Source organism: Ranitomeya imitator, chromosome 2 (genome assembly GCF_032444005.1).
Source record: "Ranitomeya imitator isolate aRanImi1 chromosome 2, aRanImi1.pri, whole genome shotgun sequence".
In the NCBI taxonomy this organism is placed as follows: Eukaryota; Metazoa; Chordata; class Amphibia; order Anura; family Dendrobatidae; genus Ranitomeya; species Ranitomeya imitator.
In genome coordinates, this window is record NC_091283.1 from 253,386,906 (window position 1) to 253,409,993 (window position 23,088).

Genomic DNA, 23,088 nt, shown 5'->3' on the forward strand with positions numbered 1-23,088 from the left:
TTCACCTCTCGCTTCCTAAAACTCAATGTAGACAAAACCGAACTCATCATCTTTCCCCCATCTCACGTATCCCCCCTACCTGACCTATCTCTTATGGTAAACGGCATCACGCTCTCTCCCGCACCTGAAATCTGCTGCCTCGGGGTAACTCTCGACTCTGCCCTGTCCTTCAAACAGCACGTCCAAACTCTTGCCACCTCCTGTCGCCTCCAACTCAAAAATATTGCCAGAATCCGTTCCTTCCTCAGCCCACATATATACCTGTATGTCATCTCTTCTGTATATCATCTCATCCTATATATAGTATATACCTGTATGTCATCTCCTGTATATAGAATATACCTGTATGTCATCTCCCCTGTATATAGTATATACCTGCTGTATGTCCACTCCTCCTCTATACCTATGTGTCATCTCCTCTTTTATATAGTATATACCTGTATGTCATCTCCTCCTATATATAGTATATACGTGTGTCATCTCCTTCTGTATATAGTATATACCTGTGTGTCATCTGTGACGGGGTGTACGGCAGAGCAAGAAGGGGCAACAGGCCAAGGGATGATTCCACAGATTTATTATCAAGAACGCTGGAACAACACATGCAGGTAGATCTACAGAGTCCACAATTAGTCCAACGGAACAGGTTCGGGGGCACCTCCCGATAATCCTTGTGCCAGGTAACAAAGCAATAGTCCACACGAGTCCAAGGGATCCCAAAACAATTTCACGAACGACGAGATATGTCCTCAGCTCAAGTCTCGCCCCGTTCGCTTCCGCAGTCCCAGATGGACATGGGGGTCTTGCCTCAGCTAAGAATCCCCACTCCTTCTCCTTCAAGGATCAACTCACATCTGATCTCAAAATAAGAATGGATTGTCTGAGCTCCTGGGATCCGCCCATGAAGGGGGGTAGGGGTCACACCTTCTATTCAATGGTTGGGTCCACCAGAAGATTCTAGACTGGTGGGCTCCAAGTAGTCTATGCAGTATGTACATTTGACTAGCCACCTGCTGTGAGGAAGAATGGCTATTCCTCCACTAGTGATGTTGACAAAGCTTAATTACATTATAGCTTAGGGCTGCAAGTATTGGGGGAAGGAGACATATTGTTACAGGTGATCTCCCAGCACAAGAAAATACATAAATTACAGCTAATAGAAACCAGTGAACAGTTACATGCATCAAATGGCATATTCAAATACAGGACAGGGCAAAAGTACATATTATGACAATCATCTGCTCCTGTATATAGTATATACCTGTGTGTCATCTCCTCCTGTATATAGTATATACCTGTGTGTCATCTCTCCTGTATATAGTACTAAATTGGCAGCCTGATAAATCCCCAGCCAACAGGAAGCCCTCCCCCCTGGCAGTATATATTAGCTCACACATACACATAATAGAGAGGTCATGTGACTGACAGCTGCCGTATTTCCTATATGGTACATTTGTTGCTCTTGTAGTTTGTCTGCTTATTAATCAGATTTTTATTTTTGAAGGATAATACCAGGCTTGTGTGTGTTTTAGGGTGAGTTTCATGTGTCAAGTTGTGTGTGTTGAGTTGCGTGTGGCGACATGCATGTAGCGACTTTTGTGAGATGAGTTTTGTGTGGCGACATGCGTGTAGCAATTTTTTGTGTGTCGAGTTGCATGTGACAGGTTAGTGTAGCAAGTTGGGTGCAGCAAGTTTTGAGCATGGCGAATTTTGCGCGTGGCCAGTTTTATGTGTGGTGCGTTTTGAGTATGTGCAAGTTTTGAGTGAGGCAACTTTTGCATGTGTTGCAACTTTTGTGCATGTTGCAATTTTTCCGCGTGTGCAAGTTTTGCGTGTGGCGAGTTTTCCATGAGGTGAGTTTTGCACATGTGGCGAGTTTTGCGTGAGCCTAGTTTTGCATGTGGCGAGTTTTGAGCAGCGACTTTTGTGTTTCGACTTATATGTGGCGAGGTTGGTGTATGTGTGGTGAAATGTGTGCTAAGGGTGGTATATGCGTTCAAGCACGTGGTAGTTTGTGGCGCCTTTTGTGTGTGTGTTCATATCCCCATGTGTGGTGAATATCCCATGTCGGGGCCCCATCTCAGCATCTGTACGGTATATACTCTTTGGTGCCATCGCTCTCATACTTTAAGTCCCCCTTGTTCACATCTGGCAGCTGTCAATTTGCCTCCAACACTTTTCCTTTCACTTTTTCCCCATTATGTAGATAGGGGCAAAATTGTTTGGTGAATTGGAAAGCGCAGGGTTAAAATTTCACCTCACAATGTAGGCTATGACGCTCTCAGAGTCCAGACGTGTGACTGTGCAAAATTATGTGGCTGTAGCTGCGACGGTGCAGATGCCAATCCCGGACATACACACACACACACACACACACACACACACACACACACACACACACACACACACACACACACACACATTCAGCTTTATATATTAGATGGAAAAAAACATTTTTTGATGGCAACTTCCCTTTAACTTAATATTTAGCTGCACAACCTTTTGAGGCAATCACTGCAATGAAACAATTCCTGTAACTGTCAATGAGACTTCTGCACATCTCGACAGGTATTTTGGCCGCTCCTCAAGAGCAAACTGCTCCAGTCGTCTCGTGTTTGAAGGTTGCCTTTTCCAGAAGGCATGTTTCAGCTCTTTCCAAATATGCTCAATAGGATTTAGGTCAGGGCTCATAGAAGGCCACTTCAGAATAGTCCAATGTTTCCCTCTTAGCCATTCCTGGGTGTTTTTAGCTGTGTGTTTTGGGTCATTATCCTGTTGCAAGACCCATGACCTGCGACTGAGACCAAGCCTTCTGACACTGGGCAGCACATTTCTCTCTACAATCCCTTGATCGTCTTGAGATTTCTTTGCACCCTGCACAGATTCTAGACATCCTGTGCCAAATGCAGCAAAGCAGCCCCAGAACATAACAGAGCCTCCTCCATGTTTCACAGTAGGGACAGTGTTCTTTTCTTGATATGCTTCATTTTTCCCTCTGTGAACATAGAGCTGATGTGCCTTGCCAAAAAGTTCCATTTTTGTCTCATATATCCATAGGACATTCTCCCAGAAGCTTTATGGCTTGTCAACATGTAGTTTGACAAATTCCAGTCTGGCTTTTTTATGATTGGTTTTCAACAATGGTGTCCTCCTTGGTCATCTCCCATGAAGCCCACTTTGGGTCATACAACGACAGATGGTGCGATCTGACACTGATATTCCTTGAGCTTGAGTTCACCTTTAACCCCTTTACCCCCAAGGGTGGTTTCAACGTCAATGACCAGGCCAATTTTTACAATTCTGACCACTGTCCCTTTATGAGGTTATAACTCTGGAACACTTCAACGGATCCTAGTGATTCTGACAATGTTTTCTCGTGACATATTGTACTTCATGATAGAGATAAAATTTCTTTGATATTACCTGCGTTTATTTGTGAAAAACGGAAATTTGGTGAAAATTTGGAAAATTTTGCAATTTTCCAACTTTGAATTTTTATGCAATTAAATCACAGAGATTTATCACACAAAATACTTAATAAGTAACATTTCCCACATGTCTACTTTACATCAGCACAATTTTGGAACCAACTTTTTTTTTGTTAGGGAGTTATAAGGGTTAAAAGTTGACCAGCAATTTCTTATTTTTACAACACCTTTTTTTTTTTAGGGACCACATCTCATTTGAAGTCATTTTGAGGGGTCTATATGATAGAAAATACCCAAGTGTGACACCATTCTAAAAACTGCACGCCTCAAGGTGCTCAAAACCATATACAAGAAGTTTATTAACCCTTCTGGTGCTTCACAGGAATTTTTGGAATGTCTAAATAAAAATGAACATTTAACTTTGTTTCACAAAAAATTTACTTCAGCTCCAATTTGTTTTATTTTACCAAAGGTAACAGGAGAAAATGGACCCAAAAAGTTGTTGTACAATTTGTCCTGAATATGCTGATACCCCATATGTGGGGGTAAACCAATGTTTGGGCGCATGGGAGAGCTCGGAAGGGAAGGAGCGCCGTTTGACTTTTCAATGCAAAATTGACAGGAATTTAGATGGGACACCATGTGTTGTGAATTCTGTGGCAGAGCTCCCTCCTGTGGTCACAAGTGGTACTTCGGCTGATTCTGTCTGTGAGCTTCCGTTGGTGGAGGAGAGTGGTACTGCGGCTTCTGAGTTTCCTTCCTCAGGTGATGTGGTGAAGTCGTTAGGTGCTGCTCTATTTAACTCCACCTGGTGCTCTGATCCTGGCCTCCAGTCAATGTTCTAGTATAGGACTTGCTTCCTCCTGGATCGTTCCTGTGGCCTGCTGCTCTGCATAGCTAAGTTCCGCTTTTGTTATTTTGTTTGCTGTTTTTTCCTGTCCAGCTTGCGTATTTGTTTTTTCTTGCTTGCTGGAAGCTCTGGGACGCAGAGGGTGTACCTCCGTGTCGTTAGTTCGGTACGGAGGGTCTTTTTGCCCCCTTTGCGTGGTGGTTTGTAGGGTTTTGTGTTGACCGCAAAGTTATCTTTCCTATCCTCGCTCTGTTCAGAAAGTCGGGCCTCACTTTGCTAAATCTATTTCATCTCTACGTTTGTCTTTTCATCTTAACTCACAGTCATTATATGTGGGGGCTGCCATTTCCTTTGGGGTATTTCCTTGAGGCAAGGTAGGCTTATTTTCTATCTACAGGCTAGCTAGTTTCTCAGGCTGTGCCGAGTTGCATAGGGAGCGTTAGGCGCAATCCACGGCTGCCTCTAGTGTGTGTTGGAGAGGATTAGGGATTGCGGTCAGCAGAGTTTCCACATCTCAGAGCTCGTTCTATGTTTTTGAGTTATTGTCAGGTCACTGTATGTGCTCTGGCTTCTATGTCCATTGTGGTACTGAATTGCCTTATCATAACAGTACTGGAGACCAGGATCAGAGCACCAGGTGGAGTTAAATAGAGCAGCACCTAACGACTTCACCACATCACCTGAGGAAGGAAACTCAGAAGCTGCAGTACCACTCTCCTCCACCAACGGAAGCTCACAGACAGAATCAGCCGAAGTACCACTTGTGACAACAGGAGGGAGCTCTGCCACAGAATTCACAACAGTGGTCCGGATGAGATTGAGATTTACCGTCAGAAATTTAGAAGGTGGTCCGTGCTCACTCAATGGAATGAAGGTGCGCTCGCAGCTATTTTCAGAAAGGGTCTCTCTGAAGCCCTTAAGGATGTCATGGTGGGATTTCCTATGCCTGCGGGCCTAAATGAGTCTATGTCTCTGGCCATTCAGATCGGTCGACGCTTGCGTGAGCGTAAATCTGTGCACCATTTGGCGGTATTATCTGAGCATAAACCTGAGCCTATGCAGTGCGATAGGACTTTGACCAGAGTTGAACGGCAAGAACACAGACATCGGAATGGGCTATGTTTTTACTGTGGTGATTCCACTCATGCTATCTCCGATTGTCCTAAGCGCACTAAGCGGTTCGCTAGGTCTGCCACCATTGGTACAGTACAGTCAAAATTTATTTTGTCCGTTACTTTGATCTGCTCTTTGTCATCCTATTCTGTCATGGCATTTGTGGATTCAGGCGCTGCCCTGAATTTGATGGACTTGGAGTATGCCAGGTGTTGTGGGTTTTTCTTGGAGCCCTTGCAGTGTCCTATTCCACTGAGAGGAATTGATGCTACGCCTTTGGCCAAGAATAATCCTCAGTATTGGACCCAGCTGACCATGTTCATGGCTCCTGCACATCAGGAGGATATTCGCTTTCTGGTGTTGCATAATCTGCATGATGTGGTCGTGTTGGGGTTGCCATGGCTACAGGTCCATAATCCAGTATTAGATTGGAAATCCATGTCTGTGTCCAGCTGGGGTTGTCAGGGGGTACATGGTGATGTCCCATTCCTGTCTATTTCATCATCCACCCCTTCTGAGGTCCCAGAGTTCTTGTCTGATTACCGGGATGTATTTGATGAGCCCAAGTCCGATGCCCTACCTCCGCATAGGGATTGTGATTGTGCTATCGATTTGATTCCTGGTAGTAAATTTCCAAAAGGGCGACTGTTTAATTTATCTGTACCTGAGCACGCCGCTATGCGGAGTTACGTGAAGGAGTCCTTGGAGAAGGGGCACATTCGCCCGTCATCGTCGCCATTGGGAGCGGGGTTCTTTTTTGTGGCCAAGAAGGATGGTTCGCTGAGACCTTGTATAGATTACCGCCTTCTAAATAAGATCACGGTCAAATTTCAGTACCCCTTGCCGCTGTTATCTGATTTGTTTTCTCGGATTAAGGGGGCTAGATGGTTCACCAAGATGGATCTTCGTGGTGCATATAATCTTGTGCGTATAAAGCGAGGCGATGAATGGAAAACTGCATTTAATACACCCGAGGGCCATTTTGAATACCTAGTTATGCCATTCGGACTTGCCAATGCTCCATCAGTGTTTCAATCCTTTATGCATGACATCTTCCGAGAGTACCTGGATAAATTCCTGATTGTGTACTTGGATGATATTTTGGTCTTCTCGGATGATTGGGAGTCTCATGTGAAGCAGGTCAGAACGGTGTTTCAGGTCCTGCGTGCTAATTCTTTGTTTGTGAAGGGATCAAAGTGTCTTTTTGGTGTTCAGAAGGTTTCATTTTTGGGGTTCATTTTTTCCCCTTCTACTATCGAGATGGATCCTGTTAAGGTCCAAGCCATCCATGATTGGACTCAGCCGACATCTCTGAAAAGTCTGCAAAAGTTCCTGGGCTTTGCTAATTTTTATCGTCGCTTCATCTGCAATTTTTCTCGTATTGCTAAACCATTGACCGATTTGACCAAGAAGGGTGCTGATGTGGTCAATTGGTCTTCTGCTGCTGTGGAAGCTTTTCAAGAGTTGAAGCATCGTTTTTCTTCTGCCCCTGTGTTATGTCAGCCAGATGTTTCGCTTCCGTTCCAGTTCGAGGTTGATGCTTCTGAAATTGGAGCGGGGGCTGTTTTGTCGCAGAGAAGTTCTGATTGCTCGGTGATGAAACCATGCGCCTTCTTTTCCAGGAAGTTTTCGCCTGCTGAGCGAAATTATGATGTCGGCAATCGAGAGTTGCTGGCCATGAAGTGGGCATTCGAGGAGTGGCGTCATTGGCTTGAAGGAGCTAAGCATCACGTGGTGGTCTTGACTGATCATAAGAACTTGACTTATCTCGAGTCTGCCAAACGGTTGAATCCTAGACAGGCTCGCTGGTCGCTGTTTTTCTCCCGTTTCGACTTTGTGGTTTCGTACCTTCCGGGCTCTAAAAATTTGAAGCCGGATGCCCTGTCTAGGAGTTTTGTGCCCGACTCTCCGGGTTTATCTGAGCCGGCGGGTATTCTCAAAGAGGGAGTAATTGTGTCTGCCATCTCCCCTGATTTGCGGCGGGTGCTGCAAAAATTTCAGGCTAATAAACCTGATCGTTGCCCAGCGGAGAAACTGTTTGTCCCTGATAGGTGGACGAATAGAGTTATCTCTGAGGTTCATTGTTCGGTGCTGCAAAAATTTCAGGCTAATAAACCTGATCGTTGCCCAGCGGAGAAACTGTTTGTCCCTGATAGGTGGACGAATAGAGTTATCTCTGAACTTCATTGTTCGGTGTTGGCTGGTCATCCTGGAATCTTTGGTACCAGAGAGTTAGTGGCTAGATCCTTTTGGTGGCCATCTCTGTCACGGGATGTGCGCTCTTTTGTGCAGTCCTGTGGGATTTGTGCTCGGGCTAAGCCCTGCTGTTCTTGTGCCAGTTGGTTGCTTTTGCCCTTGCCGGCCCCCCACATATAATGACTGTGAGTAAGATGAAGAGACAAACGTAGGGATGAAATAGATTCAGCAAAGTGAGGCCCGATATTCTAGACAGAACGAGGATAGGAAAGATAACTTTGCGGTCTACACAAAACCCTAAAGAAAACCACGCAAAGGGGGCAAAAAGACCCTCCGTACCGAACTAACGGCACGGAGGTACACCCCTTGCGTCTCAGAGCTTCCAGCAAAACAAATAGACAAGCTGGACAGAAAAAATAGCAACAAATAGCAAAGAAGCACTTAGCTATGCAGAGCAGCAGGCCACAGGAATGATCCAGAGATACACAAGTCCAACACTGGAACATTGACAGGAAGCATGGATCAAAGCATTAGGTGGAGTTAAGTAGAGAAGCAGCTAACGAGCTCACCAGATCACCTGAGGGAGGAAACTCAGAAGCTGCAGTACCACTTTCCTCCACAAACGGAAGCTCCCAGAGAGAATCAGCCGAAGTACCACTTGTGACCACAGGAGTGAACTCTGCCACAGAATTCACAACAGTACCCACCCCCTTGAGGAGGGGTCACCGAACCCTCACCAGAACCCTCAGGCCGACCAGGATGAGCCACATGAAAGGTAAGAACAAGATCGGGAGCATGGACATCAGAAGCAAAAACCCAGGAATTATCTTCCTGAGCATAACCCTTCCATTTAACCAGATACTGGAGTTTCCGTCTTGAAACACGAGAATCCAAAATCTTCTCCACAATATACTCCAATTCCCCCTCCACCAAAACCGGGGCAGGAGGCTCAACAGATGGAACCATAGGTGCCACGTATCTCCGCAACAATGACCTATGGAATACGTTATGTATGGAAAAAGAATCTGGGAGGGTCAGACGAAAAGACACAGGATTAAGAACCTCAGAAATCCTATACGGACCAATAGAACGAGGTTTAAACTTAGGAGAGGAAACCTTCATATGAATATGACGAGAAGATAACCAAACCAGATCCCCAACACGAAGTCGGGGACCCACACGGCGTCTGCGATTAGCGAAAAGTTGAGCCTTCTCCTGGGACAAGGTCAAATTGTCCACTACCTGAGTCCAAATCTGCTGCAACCTGTCCACCACAGTATCCACACCAGGACAGTCCGAAGACTCAACCTGTCCCGAAGAGAAACGAGGATGGAACCCAGAATTGCAGAAAAACGGCGAAACCAAGGTAGCCGAGCTGGCCTGATTATTAAGGGCGAACTCAGCCAAAGGCAAAAAGGACACCGAGTCATCCTGATCAGCAGAAACAAAGCATCTCAGATATGTTTCCAAGGTCTGATTGGTTCGTTCGGTCTGGCCATTAGTCTGAGGATGGAAAGCCGAGGAAAAAGACAAGTCAATGCCCATCCTACCACAAAAGGCTCGCCAAAACCTCAAAACAAACTGGGAACCTCTGTCAGAAACAATATTCTCTGGAATGCCATGCAAACGAACCACATGCTGGAAGAACAAAGGCACCAAATCAGAGGAGGAAGGCAATTTAGACAAGGGTACCAGATGGACCATCTTAGAAAAGCGATCACAGACCACCCAAATGACTGACATCTTTTGAGAAACGGGAAGGTCAGAAATAAAATCCATAGAGATATGTGTCCAAGGCCTCTTCGGGACCGGCAAGGTCAAAAGCAACCCACTGGCACGAGAACAGCAGGGCTTAGCCCGAGCACAAATCCCACAGGACTGCACAAAAGTACGCACATCCCGCCACAGAGACGGCCACCAAAAGGATCTAGCCACTAACTCTCTGGTACCAAAGATTCCAGGATGACCAGCCAACACCGAACAATGAAGTTCAGAGATAACTCTATTCGTCCACCTATCAGGGACAAACAGTTTCTCCGCTGGGCAACGATCAGGTTTATTAGCCTGAAATTTTTGCAGCACCCGCCGCAAATCAGGGGAGATGGCAGACACAATTACTCCTTCCTTGAGGATACCCGCCGGCTCAGATAAACCCGGAGAGTCGGGCACAAAACTCCTAGACAGAGCATCCGCCTTCACATTTTTAGAGCCCGGAAGGTACGAAATCACAAAGTCAAAACGGGCAAAAAACAACGACCAACGAGCTTGTCTAGGATTCAAGCGCTTGGCAGACTCGAGATTAGTCAAGTTCTTATGATCAGTCAATACCACCACGCGATGCCCACTTCATGGCCAGCAACTCTCGGTTGCCCACATCATAATTTCGCTCAGCAGGCGAAAACTTCCTGGAAAAGAAAGCGCATGGTTTCATCACTGAGCAACCAGGACCTCTCTGTGACAAAACAGCCCCTGCTCCAATCTCAGAAGCATCAACCTCGACCTGGAACGGAAGAGAAACATCTGGTTGACACAACACAGGGGCAGAAGAAAAACGACGCTTCAACTCCTGAAAAGCCTTCACAGCAGCAGAAGACCAATTGACCAAATCAGCACCCTTCTTGGTCAAATCGGTCAATGGTTTGGCAACACTAGAAAAATTGCAGATGAAGCGACGATAAAAATTAGCAAAGCCCAGGAACTTTTGCAGACTTTTCAGAGATGTCGGCTGAGTCCAATCATGGATGGCTTGGACCTTAACCGGATCCATCTCGATAGTAGAAGGGGAAAAGATGAACCCCAAAAATGAAACCTTCTGCACACCAAAGAGACACTTTGATCCCTTCACAAACAAAGAATTAGCACGCAGGACCTGAAAAACCGTTCTGACCTGCTTCACATGAGACTCCCAATCATCCGAGAAGATCAAAATGTCATCCAAGTAAACAATCAGGAATTTATCCAGGTACTCACGGAAGATGTCATGCATAAAGGATTGAAACACTGATGGAGCATTGGCAAGTTCGAACGGCAGCACTAGATACTCAAAATGACCCTCGGGCGTATTAAATGCAGTTTTCCATTCATCGCCTTGCCTGATTCTCACCAGATTATACGCACCACGAAGATCTATCTTAGTGAACCAACTAGCCCCCTTAATCCGAGCAAACAAATCAGATAACAATGGCAAGGGGTACTGAAATTTAACAGTGATCTTATTAAGAAGGCGATAATTTATACACGGTCTCAGCGAACCATCCTTCTTGGCTACAAAAAAGAACCCTGCTCCTAATGGCGACGATGACGGGCGAATATGCCCCTTCTCCAGGGATTCCTTCACATAACTGCGCATAGCGGTGTGCTCAGGCACGGATACATTAAACAGTCGACCTTTTGGGAATTTACTACCAGGAATCAAATTGATAGCACAATCACAATCCCTATGCGGAGGTAGGGCATCGGACTTGGGCTCATCAAATACATCCCGGTAATCAGACAAGAACTCTGGAACCTCAGAAGGGATGGATGACGAAATTGACAGAAATGGAACATCACCATGTACCCCCTGACAACCCCAGCTGGACACCAACATGGAATTCCAATCCAATACTGGATTATGGGCTTGTAGCCATGGCAACCCCAACACGACCACATCATGCAGATTATGCAACACCAGAAAGCGAATAACCTCCTGATGTGCAGGAGCCATGCACATGGTCAGCTGGGTCCAGTATTGAGGCTTATTCTTGGCCAAAGGTGTAGCATCAATTCCTCTCAATGGAATAGGACACTGCAAGGGCTCCAAGAAAAACCCACAACGTTTAGCATAATCCAAGTCCATCAAATTCAGGGCAGCGCCTGAATCCACAAACGCCATGACAGAATACGACGACAAGGAGCATATCAAGGAAACGGACAGAAGAAATTTTGACTGTACAGTAGCAATGGCGGCAGACCTAGCGAACCGCTTAGTGCGCTTAGGACAATCAGAGATAGCATGAGTGGAATCACCACAGTAGAAATACAGCCCATTCAGACGTCTGTGTTCTTGCCGTTCAACTCTGGTCATAGTCCTATCGCACTGCATAGGCTCAGGTTTAATCTCAGGTAATACCGCCAAATGGTGAACAGATTTATGCTCACGCAAGCGTCGACCGATCTGAATGGCCAAAGACATAGACTCATTCAAACCAGCGGGCATAGGAAATCCCACCATGACATCCTTAATGGCTTCAGAGAGACCCTTTCTGAAAATGGCTGCAAGCGCAGATTCATTCCATTGAGTGAGCACGGACCATTTTCTAAATTTCTGGCAATATAGCTCTATCTCATCCTGAGCCTGACAAAGAGCCAGCAAATTCTTTTCTGCCTGATCTACTGAATTAGGCTCATCGTACAGCAATCCGAGCGCCAGGAAAAACGCATCGATATTACTTAATGCAGGATCTCCTGACGCAAGAGAAAATGCCCAGTCCTGAGGGTCGCCACGCAAAAAAGAAATGACGATCCTAACCTGTTGCGCTGGGTCACCAGAAGAGCGAGGTTTCAAAGCCAGAAACAGTTTACAATTATTCTTGAAACTCAGAAATTTAGTTCTATCTCCAAAAAACAAATCTGGAATAGGAATTCTCGGTTCTAACAAAGAATTCTGAACCACAAAATTTTGAATATCTTGAACTCTTGCCGTGAGCTGATCTACACATGAAGACAGACCTTTAATGTCCATTGTAACACCTGTGTCCTGAAGCACCCAAATGTCTAGGGGAAAAAAAAGACAAATCACAGTGCAAAGGAAAAAAAATGGTCTCAGAACTTCTTTTTTCCCTCTATTGAGAATCATTAGTACTTTTGGCTTCCTGTACTGTTGTGATAGGCAATTCAGTAACACAATGTACATAGCGATCAGAGCACATACAGTGATCTGACAATAACCCAAAATAATAAAACGAGCTCTGAGACGTGGGAACTCTGCAGACCGCAATTCCTGATCCTCTCCAAACACAACTAGAGGCAGATGTGGATTGCGCCTAACTCTGCCTATGCAACTCGGCACAGCCTGAGAAACTAACTAGCCTGAAGATAGAAAAATAAGCCTACCTTGCCTCAGAGAAATACCCCAAAGGAAAAGGCAGCCCCCCACATATAATGACTGTGAGTAAGATGAAGAGACAAACGTAGGGATGAAATAGATTCAGCAAAGTGAGGCCCGATATTCTAGACAGAACGAGGATAGGAAAGATAACTTTGCGGTCTACACAAAACCCTAAAGAAAACCACGCAAAGGGGGCAAAAAGACCCTCCGTACCGAACTAACGGCACGGAGGTACACCCCTTGCGTCTCAGAGCTTCCAGCAAAACAAATAGACAAGCTGGACAGAAAAAATAGCAACAAATAGCAAAGAAGCACTTAGCTATGCAGAGCAGCAGGCCACAGGAATGATCCAGAGATACACAAGTCCAACACTGGAACATTGACAGGAAGCATGGATCAAAGCATTAGGTGGAGTTAAGTAGAGAAGCAGCTAACGAGCTCACCAGATCACCTGAGGGAGGAAACTCAGAAGCTGCAGTACCACTTTCCTCCACAAACGGAAGCTCCCAGAGAGAATCAGCCGAAGTACCACTTGTGACAACAGGAGTGAACTCTGCCACAGAATTCACAACATCCTGCATGTGGTTCGTTTACATGGCATTCCGGAGAATATCGTTTCTGACAGAGGTTCCCAGTTTGTTTCAAGGTTTTGGCGAGCCTTTTGTGCTAGGATGGGCATTGACTTGTCTTTTTCATCGGCTTTCCATCCTCAGACTAATGGCCAGACCGAACGAACCAATCAGACCTTGGAAACATATCTGAGATGCTTTGTTTCTGCTGATCAGGATGACTGGGTGTCCTTTTTGCCTTTGGCTGAGTTCGCCCTCGCCTTTTTTCTGCAACTCTGGGTTCCATCCTTGTTTCTCTTCAGGGCAGGTTGAGTCTCGGACTGTCCTGGTGTGGATACTGTGGTGGACAGGTTGCAGCAGATCTGGACTCATGTAGTGGACAATTTGACCTTGTCCCAGGAGAAGGCTCAACGTTTTGCTAATCGCAGACGCTGTGTGGGTCCCCGACTTCGTGTTGGGGATTTGGTTTGGTTGTCATCTCGTCATATTCCTATGAAGGTTTCCTCTCCTAAACTTAAGCCTCGTTTCATTGGTCCGTATAGGATTTCTGAGGTTCTTAATCCGGTGTCTTTTCGTTTGACCCTTCCAGATTCTTTTTCCATCCATAACGTTTTCCATAGGTCATTGTTGCGGAGATACGTGGCACCTATGGTTCCATCTGTTGATCCTCCTGCCCCGGTTTTGGTGGAGGGGGAGTTGGACTATATTGTGGAGAAGATTTTGGATTCTCGTGTTTCGAGACGGAAACTCCAGTATCTGGTTAAGAGGAAGGGTTATGCTCAGGAAGATAATTCCTGGGTCTTTGCCTCTGATGTCCATGCTCCCGATCTTGTTCGTGCCTTTCATATGGCTCATCCTGGTCATCCTGGGGGCTCTGGTGAGGGTTCGGTGACCCCTCCTCAAGGGGGGGTACTGTTGTGAATTCTGTGGCAGAGCTCCCTCCTGTGGTCACAAGTGGTACTTCGGCTGATTCTGTCTGTGAGCTTCCGTTGGTGGAGGAGAGTGGTACTGCGGCTTCTGAGTTTCCTTCCTCAGGTGATGTGGTGAAGTCGTTAGGTGCTGCTCTATTTAACTCCACCTGGTGCTCTGATCCTGGCCTCCAGTCAATGTTCTAGTATAGGACTTGCTTCCTCCTGGATCGTTCCTGTGGCCTGCTGCTCTGCATAGCTAAGTTCCGCTTTTGTTATTTTGTTTGCTGTTTTTTCCTGTCCAGCTTGCGTATTTGTTTTTTCTTGCTTGCTGGAAGCTCTGGGACGCAGAGGGTGTACCTCCGTGTCGTTAGTTCGGTACGGAGGGTCTTTTTGCCCCCTTTGCGTGGTGGTTTGTAGGGTTTTGTGTTGACCGCAAAGTTATCTTTCCTATCCTCGCTCTGTTCAGAAAGTCGGGCCTCACTTTGCTAAATCTATTTCATCTCTACGTTTGTCTTTTCATCTTAACTCACAGTCATTATATGTGGGGGCTGCCTTTTCCTTTGGGGTATTTCCTTGAGGCAAGGTAGGCTTATTTTCTATCTTCTGGCTAGCTAGTTTCTCAGGCTGTGCCGAGTTGCATAGGGAGCGTTAGGCGCAATCCACGGCTGCCTCTAGTGTGTGTTGGAGAGGATTAGGGATTGCGGTCAGCAGAGTTTCCACGTCTCAGAGCTCGTTCTATGTTTTTGGGTTATTGTCAGGTCACTGTATGTGCTCTGGCTTCTATGTCCATTGTGGTACTGAATTGCCTTATCATAACAGCCATGTTGCGTTTGGAGAGCCACTGATGTGCTTAAACATTGAAACCCCCCACAAGTGACACCATTTTGGAAAGTAGACCCCCTAAGGAACTTATCTAGATGTATGGTGAGCACTTTGACCCACCAAGTGCTTCACAGAAGTTTATACTGCAGGACCGTAAAAATAAAAAATCATATTTTTTCACAAAAATCATATTTTGCCCCCAATTTTTCATTTTCCCAAGGGTAAGAGAAGAAATTGGACCCCAAAAGTTGTTGTCCAATTTGTCCTGAGTACGCTGATACCCCATATGTGGGGGGGAACCACCGTTTGGGTGCATGGGAAGGCTCGGAAGGGAAGGAGCATCTTTTTGGAATGCAGACTTAGATGGATTGGTCTGCAGGCGTCACATTGCGTTTGCAGAACCCCTAATGTACCTAAACAGTAGAAATCCCCCACAAGTGACCCCATATTGGAAACTAGACGCCCCAAGGAACTTATCTAGATGTGTTGTGAGAACTTTGAACCCCCAAGTGTTTCACTACAGTTTATAACGCAGAGCCGTGAAAATAAAAAATCTTTTTTTTTCCCATAAAAATTATTTTTTAGCCCCCAGTATTGCATTTTCCCAAGGGTAACAGGAGAAATTGGACCCCAAAGTTGTTGTCCAATTTGTCCTGACTACGCTGATACCCCATATGTTGGGGTAAACCCCTGTTTGGGCGCAAGGGAGAGCTTGGAATGGAAGGAGCACTGTTTTACTTTTTCAACGCAGAATTGGCTGGAATTGAGATCGGACGCCATGTCGCGTTTGGAGAGACCCTGATGTGCCTAAACAATGGAAACCTCCCAATTATAACTGAAACCCTAATCCAAACACACCCCTAATCTCAACGGTAACCCTAACCACATCCATAACCCTGACACACCCCTAACCCTAATCCCAACCCTATTCTCAACTGTAAATGTAATCCAAACCCTAACCCTAACTTTAGCACCAACCCTAACTGTAGCCCTAACCCTAGCCCTGACCCTAACCCTAGCCCTAACCCTAGCCCTAACCCTAGCCCTAATGAGAAAATGGAAATAAATAAATGTTTTAAATTTTTCCCTAACTAAGGGGGTGATGAAGGGGGGTTTGATTTACTTTTATAGCGGGTTTTTTAGCGGATTTTTATGATTGGCAGCTGTCACACACTGAAAGACGCTTTTTATTGCAAAAAATATTTTTTGCGTTACCACATTTTGAGAGCTATATTTTTTCCATATTTGAGTCCACTGAGTCATGCGAGGTCTTGTTTTTTGCGGGACGAGTTGATGTTTTTATTGGTATCATTTTCGGGCACGTGACATTTTTTGATCGCTTTTTATTCCGATTTTTGTGAGGCAGAATGACCAAAAACCAGCTATTCATGAATTTCTTTTGGGGGAGGCGTTTATACCGTTCCACGTTTGGTAAAATGGATAAAGCAGTTTTATTCTTCAGGTCAGTACGATTACAGCGACACCTTGTTTATATCATTTTTTTATGTTTTGGCGCTTTTATACGATAAAAACTATTTTATAGAAAAAATAATTATTTTGCATCGCTTTATTCTGAGGACTATAACTTTTTTATTTTTTTGCTGATGATGCTGTATGGTGGCTCATTTTTTGCGGGACAAGATGACATTTTCAGCGGTACCATGGTTATTTATATCCGTCTTTTTGATCGCGTGTTATTCCACTTTTTGTTTGGCGGTATGAGAATAAAGCGTTGTTTTTTGCTTCGTTTTTTTTTAACGGTGTTCACTGAAGGGGTTAACTAGTGATATAGTTTTATAGGTCGGGTCGTTACGGACGCGGCGATACTAAATATGTGTACTTTTATTGTTTGTTTTTTTATTTAGATAAAGAAATGTATTTATAGGAACAATATTTTTTTTGGGGGGGGAATTTTTTTAAAAAGTTTTTTTACACATTGGAATATTTTTTTTTTACACTATAACATATAACTGGGGCGGCATCATGTTTAGTGTAAGATCGCTGATCTGACACCTTGCTATATAGTGTGTCAGATCAGCGATCTGACATGCACAGCTGCAGGCTTACCAGAGCAGGTGCTGTGAACCCACCTCCCTCCTGCAGGACCCAGATGCCGTGGCCATTTTGGATCTGGGCCTGCTGCAGGGAGGGAGGTAAGGAGACCCTCGCAGCAACGCGATCACATCGCGTTGCTGCGGGGGTCTCAGGGAAGCCCGTAGGTAGCCCCCTCCCTGTGCGACGCTTCCCTATACTGCCGGCACACCGAGATCATGTTTGATCGCGGAGTGCCAGGGGTTAATGTGCCGGGGGCAGTCCGTGACCGCTCCTGGCACATAGTGCCAGATGTCAGCTGCGATAGGCAGCTGACACCCGGCCGTGATCGGCCGCGGTCCCCAGTGAGCGCGGCCGATCGCTATGACGTACAATCCTGTCGAGGGGCAGATAGGCCCAAGTCACCTCGATGGGATAGTACGTCTAAGGTCAGAGAGGGGTTAATCTGTTTAGAAGTTTTTCTGGGCTCTTTTGTTACCATTCGTATTATCCGTCTCTTTGCTTTGTCATCAATTTTCCTCCTGCGGCCACGTCCAGGGAGGTCGGCTACAGTTCCATGGATGTTACATTTCAGAATAATATGTGCAACTGTAGTCACAGGAACATCAAGCTGCTTGGAGATGGTCTTATAACTTTTACCTTTAACATGTTTGTCTATAATTTTCTTTATAATCTCTTGAGACAACTCTTTCCTTCACTTCCTCAGGTACATGTTGAGTGTGATACACACCATGTCACCAAACAGCACAGTGAGTATCTGTAGCCCTATATACAGGCCACTCACTGAATCCAAGATTGTAGACACCTGTGATGCTAGTTAGTGGACACACCGCGATATAACATGTCCCTTTTGTCACATTATTTTCAGGGGAACCATCATTTCTGTCCAGGCCTATTTCATGAGTTTTATTTTTTTTAAAGTTCCATGGAAGCATGGTTGAAAATCAATGTCTGACTTTCATTTGTTCATTTTCATAGATCTTTTATTTATTATTACTTTTGTCAGATTCAAGTTATTTCTGTGACCATTGTGGGTTCTTCTGTCATTAAACGAGGGGCACCAACAATTTTGACCACATATGTATAGATTATAACCCTCAGTGAAGTCATTTATAAAATGGAATCACTTTATGAGGATTTCGACTCTTCTGGTTTTCTGTAATTTAGTCATATTAGGGCTTCAGCACATGGTGTGTCCAATCTCATCTGGGATCTGTTCCTGCTGTCCAGCTGGAGTAATCTGCTCCCTACTTCAGCCAATTGGAAAGTACCACACCCTACTAAAGCTCAAAGCACATGGCCGGAATCTGCCAGATACAGCGTTGTTCTCCTCTGGTTCAGTCCTCTGTGCTCAGCTTGCGGCTTGTGTATTTGTTTCCTGGTGTGACCGTGGACCGTTTACTGACTACTCTTGTGTCTTCTGATCCTGTATTCTGTCCTTCCGGTTCTGACCCAGCTACCTGACTATTCTTCTTGCCATCTAACACAAACGAATAGCAGGTAACAACATGGTCCAAGCCTAGGGGTCCCAGTGTAAGTCCAGATCCATGTAATGGTGTTAAAGGGCGATGAGTAAGGCAATCCTTGGGATATGGAAAGCGGAGAAGATAGTGCCAAGCATGTTCATGGTGGAGATCTTTTGAGCTTCCAGTTGACCACGAACAGTGCTCCCAATACATTGTGTCTGCAAACTATTCCAGCTAGATCTGCATTCAAACAGCTAAATGGCGCTCCTTCCCTTCTGAACACGGCCATGTGCCCAGAGAGTAGTGTACAAGCGTATGTAGGGTATTTTGAGAAGCTGGAAAATAATTTGTAAGATCCATTTGTTTTCTATTATCCTTTGTTAATTATTCCAAAGTTATCACCACATAAAGTGACACACGTCAGATTGTAAAAATGGGGCCGGATTAAGAACACAAAACTGGCTGCGGGAAGAGGATAAATCGGAGGATTCTGGACACTACTGTAATCAAAAACTGACTACAGACAATAACATCTACTGAAATGCTCAAACTGAACAGTCTCCATCAGTAATAAATGAGCAGCTAGTGGTGAAACCTCTCTGGGGGAATTAGAGCACGGGGCTCGGTGACTTCACAATCTAAACTATCGGAAGCTCCAATATTTTCTGTCAGATGAGTTTCAAGAAGAAATATTACACATTTAAAGAGAACTGTGTATAATAGTGCAGAGCGGAGATGTCTTAAAGGGATCCTGTCAGCAGGATTGTGCTCAGTGACTACAGACAGTGTCAGGTCGGTGCAGTTATACTGATTACACTGATACCTGGTGATGAAATCCATCTTGTGGTTGTTGATTAATCTGTATTTGTAGTTTTCAGTTAATGAGATTCTCGTGCTCTGGGCCGGGGCTGTGGGTGGGGCTTGATGTGGTGCTCTGGGGCGGGGCTTTATGTGGTGCTCTGGGGAGGGGCTGTGGGTGGGGCTTTATGTGGTGTTCTAATTACATATTCATCTGTATTGGCTTATGACAGGTCACTGATCCCTCACTACAGGGGCTGACCGCCCCTCTCACTTTGAATCGGTGACCCCATGGCATGACGCGGGATCTCTATCGCTGCCATGGAGACCATCACTGACATGAAGATATCCGGGTCTCCAGACTTGAGAGGCTTCCTGTCATGCACAGTGATGATCAGGAAGTCTCTCAGGTCAGTGTATAGAAGCTGCAGCACTGACAGATCTGCTATAGAAGCGATCAGCTGTACAAAATGATTGTCCCATAGTGGGACACAGCGGAAAACTAAGAATGAATTAAAATATACCAGGGGGTAGGTGGATCCTCCAGGTTGTAAGTTCTATAGAAAAGGGCTTTCAATGCCCAAAGTCATTTGGATACAGGAAAGAAATATATCTTGGTACCGTGTTAGCCAGTGGATAGAAAAATATTTAGAATTGAGAGTCCTCAGTGGTTGATACCTTTTAATGGCTAACTGAAAAGATGGTAACAAATTGCAAGCTTGCAATTTGTTACCATCTTTTCAGTTAGCCATTAAAAGGTATCAACCACTGAGGACTCTCAATTCTAAATATTTTTCAAAGTCATTTGAACAGTTTTGGGTAGAGGAGAATGTTGTTGTCTAGAGGCAAAATGGTGATCATGGTAATACGGCCGGACTACACCACCGATAAAGCAGCCACAGCTGGTGATTAGAAGAATCTGTGGCCTCTCTGCATTTAGTGGTTACTACTCACCTGGGTAGTCATATGTGGGAATCTCCTCTTTACACCGCTCATCCCCCCTCACATATGTCTCTGTAGTATTATTATGGGTCAGATCTTCACCCTGAAACAAATATTATAAAAGTCACCGACAGATGGGGAAGTCTATGATCAGCTCTAATCCTATTAACGTTGAAAGACTATCCCAAAGAGTAAACAGAACAAAAACCTCAAGATATCATATTAACATCAGAAACCATGGTGCATAAAGATCACATATCGAGCACAATCCTTAAATTCAAATCTTTATTGTTATAGTTAGAATCAAACAAAAGTTAAAATTAGATCTACTGGACACCACTCCTCCAGGCACAGGATGCAACCTTCACGTATTTTAGCATTTTGAAACAATTATTACAACATTTCTTCCAACAATACAATTTACAATTTGAAGTATTTAGGCAGCTCGACTCTACCAGTGCTGACTTATATATTAGCAGCAATCTTGGACTCCATAAAAATAAAGTGCCTTGTGCATAGTAACTAGTCCAGAATATACCGCTCAAACACTCAATCCAAACACAACGGAGAAATGTGACATACTTACTGAATATATAAAGGCAGCGTGCGATAACAAGCTGTCCCCGCCGCCCCAACGCACATAGGCCTCCTGAGCAAGTCTTAACAAAACGTGTGTTGGGGCGGCGGGGACAGCCTTTTATCGCACGCTTGATATGGGAGGGTGATGTGTCTGCCATACCGCGCTTCATGGAGTACCTGAATCAGAATGAGTACAATATTAGATTCACGCATAGGGCAGATAGCAAAAGTATATCATTTCTAGATCTGGAGCTCACGGGGCAAATAGATTCAAATATCGTCACCAGAACACATCACAAGCCAGTGAGGGGTAACACAATACTGCATGCCAAAAGCAGCCATAGCAGGCATACAATTAAATCAATTCCGGTGGGTGAGTTCACCAGGATTAAAAGGAATTGCAGTTCAGAAAAAGATCTCAAGGGTGAAATCGAGCAAATAGCAAATAAATTAACATATCGACAATACCCTCAATGGACAATTAATCGGGCCAAAAAAATAGTAGCAGGAAAAGATCGTAAAGAACTAGTTACAGCACAAAAGCATAGAAATTTACAAATGGAACAAAAGCCATACATATGCTTTCAATATAGCCCGCAGTTCGCTAGAATTAGAGATATTGTCAACAGATATTTACCTATTTTATATGAAGATCCGCAGCTGTATAACATACTAAATTCTGGCATTAATGTGGTGTCGAGAAGAGCCCCGACCATTGGTAATAAAATAGCCCCTAGCTTGTTCTGCTCCAAAAATAAATCCATCAGAACCTGGTTAAATTATCCAGGATTTTTCAGGTGTGGCACACGAAATTGTAGCACATGTAAATTCGCCAGTATTGAAAAGACATTTTATAATGCGGATGAAACTATCAAATTTGATATAAAGCAGTACATCAATTGTAATTCTTGCAATGTGGTATACAAAATCAAATGTATAGAGTGTAACCTGTCGTATGTGGGCTGTACGTCCAGAAAATTGAAAACACGCATTAGGGAACACTTATATGACATAGGTAACACTCAGAATAATGACAGGAATATATCAGCAGCATCCAAACATTTTGTTAGGCACCATGCACGCAGCACTGTCACTCTTCAGGTTCAGGGCATAGAACGGGTTAATACCCCTAGTCGGGGTGGTGACATTAGACGCCGGCTTCTCACACGAGAAGCATATTGGATTTTCCAATTGAACACCTGTGTCCCAACAGGATTGAATAAAAGACATGAAGTTATGTTACATTATTGCTGAATGTGATTTTAATCCTTTATTTTTGTTATGTTGTTACATATAGAACAATGATTTTAGATGAAAGGACCTGTCAAATTGCCATGTGACTCAAATGAATGATCTGGTTGGGTTGCATCAGATACCTGATGATCCTGAGGAGCATTGGGATCTTCTTGCTTGCAGTCCTGTGGAAGAAGAGGACGGGGACATCTCTCTGGTGTTGTCCTCTTACTGGATTAATCTGGAGGAAACATATACAGGGAATGAATTCATTCTTTACATACAGATAATTATAGGCCGTGTATATTTAGTCCTGTCTATTACCTGGAGATGTGAGGGGCTGGGGAACCTCCATTATGACGTTCTTGTACAGGTCTCTGTGTCCTTCTAAATACTCCCACTCCTCCATGGAGAAATAGACAGCGACATCCTGACACCTTATAGGAACCTGACACATACAATGATACCGTCATCCCCCCGATCCCTTCATAGTGTTACTGTATAATGTCCCAGCATTCCCAGCAGTGTCACCTCTCCAGTCAGCAGCTCAATCATCTTGTAGGTGAGTTCTAGGATCTTCTGGTCATTGATGTCCTCATGGATCAGGGGGTGAGGTGAAGGCCCCGTGATTGGGCTCAGGGGTCTTCCCCATCCCTCAGACAAAGGGTCCTGACAGCGATCACTAGAGGTCTTCTTCACCACTGTGTAATCCTGGTAATGGAGAGACACATTAATAAATCTCACTACAGACATTTCCAGAGTCCTCACCTCTCCAGTTCTGTCCATCTGTTATTCCCATAGATAAGAATGATGCAATGTGACGTCATCAGAATCTCTCACCTCTCCAGTAAGCCGGAAGAGGATCTCTAGGGTGAGGTGTAATATCCTCTCCGCCATCTTGTCTCTGTCCATATCTATCTTTGATGGGTAAATCAGGAAAATGTTCTTTTGTAGAAGATCTTCACTGAGAGGATCCGATATTGTAGAGACCTGAATGAGAAGATGAGCCGATGTAACATCATAAGAATCCTGTGTAATAA

General features: G+C 44.7%; 1 protein-coding gene across 1 annotated transcript in view; it reads right to left on the bottom strand.

The window, feature by feature from the left end:
* The window catches only part of LOC138666361 (zinc finger protein OZF-like), a 49,706-nt gene extending 29,231 nt beyond the window's left edge, over positions 1-20,475 (bottom strand). Inside the window, exons 1-2 of the mRNA XM_069754588.1 lie at positions 20,464-20,475; positions 20,249-20,339 (exon numbers count right to left, since the gene is read on the bottom strand). Of these exons, the coding sequence (XP_069610689.1) occupies positions 20,249-20,339; positions 20,464-20,475 (103 nt within the window). The remainder of the gene's footprint in view (positions 1-20,248; positions 20,340-20,463) is intronic.
* Positions 20,476-23,088: the final 2,613 nt, after the last annotated feature.